Source organism: Vombatus ursinus, unplaced genomic scaffold, assembly GCF_900497805.2.
Source record: "Vombatus ursinus unplaced genomic scaffold, bare-nosed wombat genome assembly UNPS02014793.1, whole genome shotgun sequence".
In the NCBI taxonomy this organism is placed as follows: Eukaryota; Metazoa; Chordata; class Mammalia; order Diprotodontia; family Vombatidae; genus Vombatus; species Vombatus ursinus.
In genome coordinates, this window is record NW_020954571.1 from 5,822,853 (window position 1) to 5,833,017 (window position 10,165).

The window sequence follows — 10,165 nt, forward strand, 5'->3', positions numbered from 1 at the left end:
GACATCTCCACCTGGACATCCCAGAGACAATGCAAACTCAACATGTCCCAAAGTGAAGTTATCTTTCCCCCTAAAGTCATCCCTCCTGCTAATTTCCCCATTTCTAATAAGCGTACCACCGTTTTTCCCAGTCACCCAAGTTCACAACCCAAGAACCATCCTTTTCTCTTTACTCTCGCCCCCTCCAAAACCAATCAGTTGCTCAGTCTTGTCAATTTTTTCCTCCACAGCATCTGCCACCTTCTCTCCACTCACACTATAACCACCGTCAGGCCCTCATCACGTCTTACCTGGACAACAGCCTCCTAATTGCCTTTCCTACATCCAGTCTCTTCCCTCTTCAATCTATCCTCCATATAGCTACCAAATCACTCTTTCTAAAGCATAAGGCTGAGCCCCATCACTCCCTTGCTCAAGAAGCTACTGTAGCTCCCTGTTACCTCTGAGATGAAAAATAAACTCCTCTGTTCATTTAATGCCCTTCAGAATTTGTTTCCAGCTTATCTTTCAAGACTGATTACACATTGCTCCCTTTTGTACATAGTTTCTATTACAACCAAACCAGCAAATGTACTGTTCCCATATGTACCATTCCACATTCAAACTCTGTGCTCCCGCACAGGCTGCTGCCGTCTCTGGCATGTTTTTCTTACTCACCTTCATTTCTTGGAATCCTGAGCTCCTTTCTAAGCTTAGAGCAAGTATTGCTTCCCTCAAGAGGCCTCCTGTGATTCTACTAGTCTTTATTGAGTCATTTCAGTTGTGTCCGACTCTTCATGACCTCATTTGAAGTTTTCTTGGTAAAGATGCTGGAGTACTTTGCCATTTCCTTCTCCAGCTCATTTTACAGATGGGAAAACTGAGGCAAACACAGTTCAGTGACTTGCCCAGGATCACACAACTAGGAAGTGTCTGAGGCCAGATTTGAACTCAGTGAGATGTCTTCTAGACTCCAGGCCCGGGATCTAACCACTGAACTACCCAGCTGCCCAATCTACTAGTCTTAGTACTCTTTAGTACTCTATAATCAGCATTTAGCTAACTCTCCAATCACTTGTATTTATTTTGGATGCATTCTGTATTTCCTTATCTGTGAACAGAAGTGCTCCAAGGGCAAGAGCTGATGCAATTTTGTCTTTGTGTTCCCTGTGCCTAGGTAATAAGTTCTTAATAAGTGTCTGTTGATTGATCTGTTGACTAAAGGCAACAAAGATGGTAACGGGCTGTAGACTGCCTTACGTGGATTAGATGAAACAACTGGGAACATTTAAGCTTGAGAAAAGAAGACTTGGGGGGAAAGAGATATTATATAAAAGGAGAGATTGGGGCAACTAGGTGGTACAGTGGATAGAGCACTGGCCCTGGAATCAGGGGGACTTGAGTTCAAATATAACCCTGGGCAAGTCACTTAACCTCAATTGCTTCAAAAGAGAAAAAAAAGGGGGGAGGGGGAGGCTAGACTTGTTTTGCTTGTCTGTAGAGGGTGGACTTAGGAGCATTGTATGGGAGTTGCTGAAAGACAGGGTTAGACTGTAAGGAAGAATGTCTTAACAACAGGAGACGTCTCAAAGTGACATTGGTAGTTAGAAATAGCAGGTTTCCCTTCACTGGAGATGTTCAAGCACAAGCTAGACGGCTCCTCGCCCAAGGAGGAGTGGTCAGGGAGACACTTGTTCTGGTATGGTTTGCATCCGATGACCCCCTGGGGTGCTCCCAACTCTAAGATTCTGTGCGATGACGTGTACACATATAACATAGGATGTCCCAAAAGTCTTAGTGGAGTTTTAAGTTTAATATCTTTAAATGCTTTATTATTGTGAGCCTTAATAGCTTAAAGCTTCACTAAGGCTTTTGGGTCATCCTGTTTCCTGAAGGCAGTATACGATGAATACCATGAAAGAAGTACTTATACAGTGGGGAGAGCAGGGAGAAGAACGCTTCCTGCTGAGGGATCCTAGGAAAGCTTTTTGATGGAGGAAACATTTGGGATGGTCTTTGAATGATGGATAGGATCTTGCCAGGCAAAAATAAGCAGAGGGTGAAAGGGTGACAGGCAACATGAACGTGGGGTACAAAGGTGTGGAGTGGGGAGGCACCCAGGGAGCCTGGGTAGGACCCTGTCAGTATGACAAATGGGACAGGAGGAAACTTTTTGGAGGTGAAAACGGGAGAGATGAATGGCTCAGTTCTTAAAATGCATAGGACAAGGGTTTGCCCAGAGCCTACTCCTTCACTTAAAGCATGAGAAGGGATGAGACAAGTGGTGTTTGGTGAAGCCCAAGGCAGCTGCTCTGCTCACCAGCTGCTTTTGTCCATTTAGTGGAAGACCTAAGATGGTAAGAAGAGGAAAGGGCTTGCTGGGGGACTCACATTCATATAAGAACAACTGGCCATGTCCAGGATGATGCAGCCAAGAGACCAGATGTCTGATTTAGGGCTGAATATGAACTCGAGAGCTTCTGGAGCCATCCAGGACTTGAAAGCTGGGTCTATCGGGAGCAAGTTTGGGAAAACAGGGTTAGTTCTGGCGGCCCATCTTGGTGTAGAGAACTAAGCTCCTAAAACAGTCTTGGAACTGACCTAGTCTACCAGCAATCTCCCACATCAGAAACACCCAAAAAGAAGACCCCCAGCCCATATCATACTTGCCGCTAGGGAGAAGGCTGGGGTGGGGCTAGGTGGATGGACATCAACACTCCCACACTGGGCCAGATATAGTCTAACTAGCCTAGGACACTCCTTGTGACAGGGGCACCAGAGGTCATCGAATCACAGAAAGTCAGAGTTAGAAGGTATCTTGGAAATGATCTAGTCTAATCTGAGCATTAAAATATTGGTGAATTAGGATACATATTGTAAAAGGACATAACCGTCCTCCTTGCTGTTACTTTCAATGTCAAAGGTTAGAGACCCCCAGACATCCCATTTCCTTTACTAACCAGTTACAGACATTATGAAAAGAGGATAGTGTTCTGCCCCTCACTAACCCTATAACCCTGGGCTAGTCATTTTACAACTCTAGACTACTTTCCGCATCTGTAAAAGAGATAATAATCCCAGCCCTTCCTATTTTATTCGTTATTACTAAGTTCTAGATCATATAATGGAGGTGAAAGTGCTTTGAGCATGTGAAGATGCTATGCCAATGTGAAGGATTATTCCTGTTGTTGTTGTTGTTGTTACAAATGCAGGGCCTAATACAGTATCTCACATATTAGCAAGTGTTCCATGAAAATTTGTTCATTGACTGAATGAATGAAATGTAAGGTATTTATTGTTATTCATTCCAGTTTACACTACTTCTTGGGTTCCATGTATTTTCTAGCTATTGTGTGGTTCTCCCACAAACCAGCTGTGTGTCCTTGGGCATCTAAGTCCATTCCCCTCCCTGAACCACAGTTTTCCCATCTGTAAAATGGGGGAGTTGGGCTAGATGCACTCTAAGCATGCTTCCAACTATGGATCCCAGAATTCCAGAAACATTTTCAGCAGTGGTAGCAGTATCATTGCTTTCTACTGAGTCTTATTATTCGATAGGGCTCCATCAGTAGAGCCGTGTTGTGAGATACCCCTTCTATAAATCCTGTGGGCTCATTCAGGGATCTATAATCAGAGCCTCTTTACGTAAGGAAGGAAATAATTTGTTGTTCAAACACCTTGGGAACAAGGATTAGGTCACTTCTGTGATAGCACATGTGCTCAATGATTCATTGATTGATGTTCTAATTATGACTAACCTAAAATGATCGCATTCAAGCTTCAAGCTCTGCTAGCCCACTTCCTAGCCTTTTCTCTTTTATCACCTAGGCTGTTCTTCCTTAGAATGTCTCCAGACCCGAAGCAGGTTACCCAGAACTACATTTGTCGTGGCCTCTTCCTCTAAAAAGGGGCAGCTAGGTGGTGCAGTGGATAGAGTGCCAGACTTGGAGTCAGGAAGACTCTTCTTCCAAGAGTTCATATATGGCCTCAGACACTTACTAGCTGTGTGATCTTGGGCAAATCACTTAACCCTGTTTGCCTCAGTTTCCTCATCTGTAAAATAAGCTGGAGAAGGAAATGGCAAATCCCAATATTTTTGCCAAGAAAACCCCCAAAAAGGGTCAGGAAGAATCAGACATGACTAAAAAAAATGGCTAAACAACAACTTCTCTAAAAGGTTAAGAATTTGTTGGCCACTGTCTGAGGTGGCTGTGCCCTGGGTAGTCAAGAGAGGTTGCTTGAATAATCTCATTTGAAAGGAAATGGTGAATTCTTTCTCTTAGAGAATCATTAGGTCTAGAACTGGAAGTGACCTTGGAGGACCTCAGCCCAACCTCCCTATTTTACAGATCAATCAATAAACATTTATCAAGTGCCTACTATATGCTAGGCACTATGCCAAGCTCTGGGGATACAAAAAGAGGCAAAAGAGAGTCCATACCCTCAAGGGGTTTACAATCTAATAGGGAAGACAACATGCAGACAAATATATATAAAGCAAGCTTCATACAGGATAAATAGAAAATAATTAAAAGTACTGGAATTAGTTAATGCTTTCTGTAGGAGGAGGGATTTCAGTTGGAATCAAAGGAAACAAGAGAGGTCATTAGACAGAGGAGGAGAGAGAAAGTTCCAAACGTGAGAGGCAGCTCGAGAGATAGAGTGTATTGTTCACGGAGAGGCCAGGAGCCTGTGTCACTGGATTGAATAGTATATTTTGGCAGTAAAGTGTCAAACAACTAGAAAGGTAGGAAGGGATTAGGTTATGGAGGGCTTTGAAACCAAGCCCCAGAAAGGGGAAGTGATTTTTCCAAGGTCTCCTAGGTAATTAGTAGCAAAACTAGGATTGGAGCCCTGGTCTTTTAACTCCAAATCCAGGACTACTTTTTCTACATCATGCTGCCTCTGAAGTTTTGTAATTTGACTGTTGATGTTGTAACTTACACATGTGCAATATTTGATCAGTTATCGTATTTTTTTGTTCTTTTCTGGTGTGGTTAAGATGGAGCTCTTGAACCGGATATATGGATAGCACTCAGCCTAGCATCCTAGAAGCTTCATTTATTGACTCAACAACTAGGCATCTACCACGTGCCCAAAAACCTGCCCCATAATGAGCTGGGCACACTTGGGCATTTGGAGAAGGCAATGAAACTAAGGGTTACTTTAGTTTGCCAAAACCCAGTCTGATTCCATTTTGAGCAATAGCAGAGACATCCCCAGCAGCTCTTGAAAATGCCGGATATTGCTTCACAGAACCACTGGGGGCCAGTCAAAACTACCTTCTAGGGCTCGGATCTTCCACTTTGCCTCATCGAGCATCAGAGTTTCCGCACTCAAGTCTTCAAGCATGCAGTAGCTTTCACCTACCAATATGATGTTGGATGGTTTGATGTTCCTGAAATAAAAAGGGCGCTATCTCTTCAGATTGCTTCTGGGTGCAGATAACAAAGCAATAGCAGCAGTAGCAACAGCTCACCCGTCTCCACCCTTGCACCTTGACCCACAAACCCCATACTCATGTCTCCTTCTCCTTAAAATCCCATTAGGCTTATGGTATTTATTGAAGACAGAAGCTCTCTCTGCCATATAACTCACATATTTTTCTATTCTTACAAAATTTAGGCTCCCAAGAGGTGGCTGGTGGCACAGTAGGTAGATAGAACACTAAGCATGGAGTAAGGAAGTCCTGAGTTCAGGTCCAGCCTCAGATGCTTACTAGCTATGTGACCCTAAGCAAATCACTTAATTCCTGTTTGGCTTAGTTTCTTCAACTGTAAAATAGGGATAATAATAGCACCTATTTTCCATATTTATAAAAACACTCAGTACAGTGTCTAGGGCAGCTAGGTGGCTGGATAGGCAGAGCACTGGGCCAAGAGTTGAGAAGATTCATCTTCCTCAGTTCAAATCCAGCCTCAGATACTTACTAGCTATGTGACCCTGGGCAAGTCACTGAACCCTGTTTGCCTCAATTTCGTCATCAGTAAAATGAGCTGGAGGAAGAAATGGCAAACCACTCCAGTGTCTTTGCCAAGAAAACCCCAACGGAGGTCATGAAGAGTCAGATCCAAGTGAAATGACTGAACAGCAACAGTGTCTGTCCCATAGTAGGTGCTATATACATGCTTATTCCATTTCCTTCCCCTTCCAAGGTTTTTGAGTTGAAAGGGACCTCAGCAGTCACCTAAACTTACCTCTTCATTTTACAGAAAGAGTTAATTGAGGTCCAGAGGAATAAAGTGACTTGCCCAAGGAAGAAAAGTATCAGAGTTAGGAATATTAAAGAAGCTCATCTCTAAATACTGGCCAGCTCTAAACCCCAAACTATATACTGCCTCACCAAACAGAGAACAAAGATTACAAACAAGGCTTAGTCTCGTTCCCTTGGACTCTTGTTATCTGGCATCTTGTACTTTAGAATAGACCACACCTGTCTGTTCACTTTTATGCAGGAGTAAGAAAAGAGCCCAGTTGCAAAGGTCACATTGATGACATTTTGCCTTTCTGCCTATTTCTCAGAGCTTCTTTGTTGTTCAGTCATTTTTCCACTGAAACATATGAGTTACCAACAATAGTGCTCTTCTCCTCTCTGTGGAGCCCAGATAATCGTGGACTTGATCCAACCTCCCTGCCTCCTTCAGACTCCGGCTGTTCTCCCAGTCTCTCTTACCCACACGTTAGTCATGTACCTCAGAAGTGAGAGGCAGCTCATGCCATTGGAAAGAACTGATATAGGGAGTCTAAAGAGCTGTGTTCAAGGTACTGACTAACTGTGCAACCCAGGACAATCCTTTGACCTCTCTGGGGATAATAATAGTTTAATTCTCTTTATAGGATCATCATGAGGAAAGTAAACTTTACAGGGCTTTACAAATGGAAATGATTATTTAGTAAGAAAGGAGCCACCTATAAAAAAGTCTACAATTCCCAGTCACCTGTGAATCACATTCATCTGATGCAGGTATGCCACGGCATCCAATACCTGTCCCAGGAATTTTTCCATTATCTGAGAAAGAATCCACAGAATCACAGAGCTAGAAGAACCTTGGGAGAGGACTTCCTTCTGTGTTCAGGCAGGCCAGTGTCTAAACCAGCTGGGAAAGGTAATTGTCTCCTTTCTCCTTGGGACATATCTGAGGATTGACAAGGGCTAACAAGAAAAAACATAGAAGAAGCAAAACCAGCTATTCCCTTTTTGATAGTGAATCCGTAGTATCTGTGTGACCAGGCAAATGAACATAGCTCAAAGGATTCTAAGGGTGTGGGGACTAATCAGGACACTGGCGAAATTTGCCAAAAGAAGAAGGACGGTGTGGGTGCTACCCATTTCAAAGATGGACATAGTTTGATTTAATCAATGGCACAGAGGGGCCATGCTCTGCTAAGCCTGATTCCCCCACCCCACATAGGGTTCTTGTTTCCCTTTTTACAGTTTATGGGCCAAGTGAGAAGGAAGAGAAGGGGTTCCAGTGGGCCTCCTTTAGAACAAGCTTCTCTAAAGGGTTTTACCATAAGGTCCATTTTCTTCTTCAGGACTCTATGTGCCTCAATCAGATCACTTAAGTTTCCTTTCTTTGAGTACCTCATCACCAGGCAAAGAAACAGAGAAGAAATCTGCAAAAGAGAGTATCCCTAGTTTAGTACCGGTCCTGCCATGATATCCAGCATTTGGAATACAACTTATATGTATAATGAGCCTTTGATCACAGAATGTTAGAACTGGAAGAGACCTTAGAATAGACTGTTAGAGATGGAAGGAGTCTTTGCAATGATTTTGTTTAGCTGATCACTGACCTAGAGATGGAAGAAGGAAACTAAGAGGCCATCTACGCCAATCCATCATCTGAAATTGGCCTAGAGAGGTTATGACTTGTTCAAAGTCACACAGGTAATAAGTGTCCAACGCAGGATTTGAACTGAGGTCATATGACTCTAGGCCTGTTTCCATTGTACCACTCAGTTCCTCAAGATCCCTGGGTAGGGCTCAAAAAATCATCTAGTAAGCCATTTGCTGCCACCATGCATCCTTCTTTCTGTGACTCACTCTCCCAGGCTTGCTAGGATTCCCAGTAGGAAATAAATTGGTTGATCAATCAATAAGTATTTATTTTAAAATGCAGTTAGCGATGGAGCCCCTTTCCTAATCTGCTCAGGGATGTTACTGCCACATGTCTACCTCCATCAGCATTCACCTCTCCTTGGTCCTTATCATTGGTAAGCAGTAAGTGAGTAGACAGAGGGACTGAGCCAACTTTGGGGGAAATTAAAAACAAGCTCCTCCTCATAACAGCTTCTTGATTTAGTCTAGTGGTCCTCGAATTTTCCACAGTGCCCAAACTTTTTCTACCTGAAGCTTTCAGGTTAAATCAAACTCTGTCAGGGCCCTTGTAGTAAAATCCTCTAAAATTATTATGTTTAATGACTATTAGCAATCAACATAAGGATCATTTAATACAACAGCAATAACAAACTTGGGGTGTTTTATGGTTCCTTGCAGCATGGTTTGAGAAATACTGATCCTGTCCAACCCCTTCACCCAGAAAAGAAATGTCTTAGAGCAGAGGCAGAACAGAGCAGAGATGGGCAGAATTGGGACTTGAATCCTTGTTTTCTGACTCCCAGTACAGTGCTCTTCCCAAAAGACCCTTCTGCTCTTTGGTACAACATAAAAAATTCATCAGTGAGTCACCGATCATCTGTCCAAATTTAGATGGGAAATATCTTAAATAAGCTAGTTTTCAATGAGAGGCACAGACCGGCTTCCAGGTGAAAAGGGGGATTGGATCAGGGGAAAGTCAACATTCAACTTATGGTTGTCAGAAAGACCCAAGGTCAAATCCAGTTTTAGGCACTTACTAGTTGCCTGGGCAAGTCACTTGACCTCTGTCTCCCTTGGTTTCCTCAACTATAAAATGAGGATAATAATGGCACTTATTTCCCAGGGTTTCTGTGAGGACTAAGTGAGATAATATTTGTAAAGAGCTCAGCACAGTGTCTGGCTCGTACGTAGTAGGCGTTATATAAATGCTCATTCCATCATGAAATTTAAGATACACTTAAAAAACAAACAGTATGTATGTGTAACAGAAGTTAAAGGTTTTAGATACAATTCTCTTTTCTGTTCTTTGTATTTTGAAATGCGTGAGATTTTTGAGGTTCTTAATTTCATAATAAAAAAAATTTAAGTTAATATGAAGTATAAGCAGAAAAGATTTGGAACCATTTTCTCAATCCTGGCAACTGTGAGTGGGCTTCTATAGTTTTGCTCCGGTCAGGGTGAAAAAAATCTCAGATGTCAAATGCTAGAAAATGCCACCTCAGCTAAGTCTAGTCAATCAGTCAGCAGACTAAGTGTCAGACGAAATGCTAAGGGCTGGGAACTCAAATACAGGTGGAAAGACGGCCCCTGCCCTCAAGAAGCTTATATTCTAATGGGGAAAGACAACATATAAAGGAAAAGTGGTAAAAGAGGGAGTGTGTGGTTGAACTAGAGGGCTAACAGTTGAAGAAAAGAAAGTCCAGAGTATAATCAAGAGACGAATAAAGACAATGAAGATACAGCTGGCCTGGGTGCTCTCCTTAAATGGGGGTTCTGGAAGGAACCATCTGGAGGAGCTTGGTTTACCACTCCTCTCTTTCAAAACTGGCCACAAAGTCCACTTCCTCCCAGAAGCCTACCTTGACTCACTGGGGTGGAGCCAGAGCTCTCCATTGTTTATCTTGATTAAGAGGTTTTTATTAAGTACCCTTTTAAGGATATACAGAGCTGGGCAACTTAGTTCCTCCACTCTCAGAGTTCAGGACATTAAACCTGGCAGATTGCCTTCAGCCAACCCACTAACTGCTCTATTACCCCTCCCCCCTCCCCAAGTTAGCATATGATAAAGATCAAAGTCTCAGAATATTTTGCCCTTCCCCTGGTTGGCTTCCAGGACCCAGGTCATGTACTTTGCATTGGATTTGTTTGGTTCACACAGCCCATTAAATATTAAATCAGTCAGGCAAAAGGTTCAGGACTTTGACCTTTGGGGATGCTTAGGGAACTGGCTTGACCTTACCTGGTGGTTCCAGGTGATAAAGAGTTCTTTGTAAGTTGAGATGTGCAAGTGCTGAAGTTTCAGCAATGGCATCATCTATGGGGGAGGAAGCAGAAAAGGAAGCTAAAAGCAGTTACTCAGCATTC

At 43.0% G+C, this 10,165-nt stretch overlaps 1 protein-coding gene across 1 annotated transcript in view; it reads right to left on the reverse strand.

The window, feature by feature from the left end:
• Positions 1-10,115, reverse strand: part of STKLD1 (serine/threonine kinase like domain containing 1) — a 31,552-nt gene extending 21,437 nt beyond the window's left edge. Inside the window, exons 1-5 of the mRNA XM_027869706.1 lie at positions 10,041-10,115; positions 7,492-7,596; positions 6,918-6,988; positions 5,262-5,377; positions 2,371-2,489 (exon numbers count right to left, since the gene is read on the reverse strand). Coding sequence (XP_027725507.1) covers positions 2,371-2,489; positions 5,262-5,377; positions 6,918-6,988; positions 7,492-7,596; positions 10,041-10,115 — 486 coding nt within the window. The remainder of the gene's footprint in view (positions 1-2,370; positions 2,490-5,261; positions 5,378-6,917; positions 6,989-7,491; positions 7,597-10,040) is intronic.
• Positions 10,116-10,165: the final 50 nt, after the last annotated feature.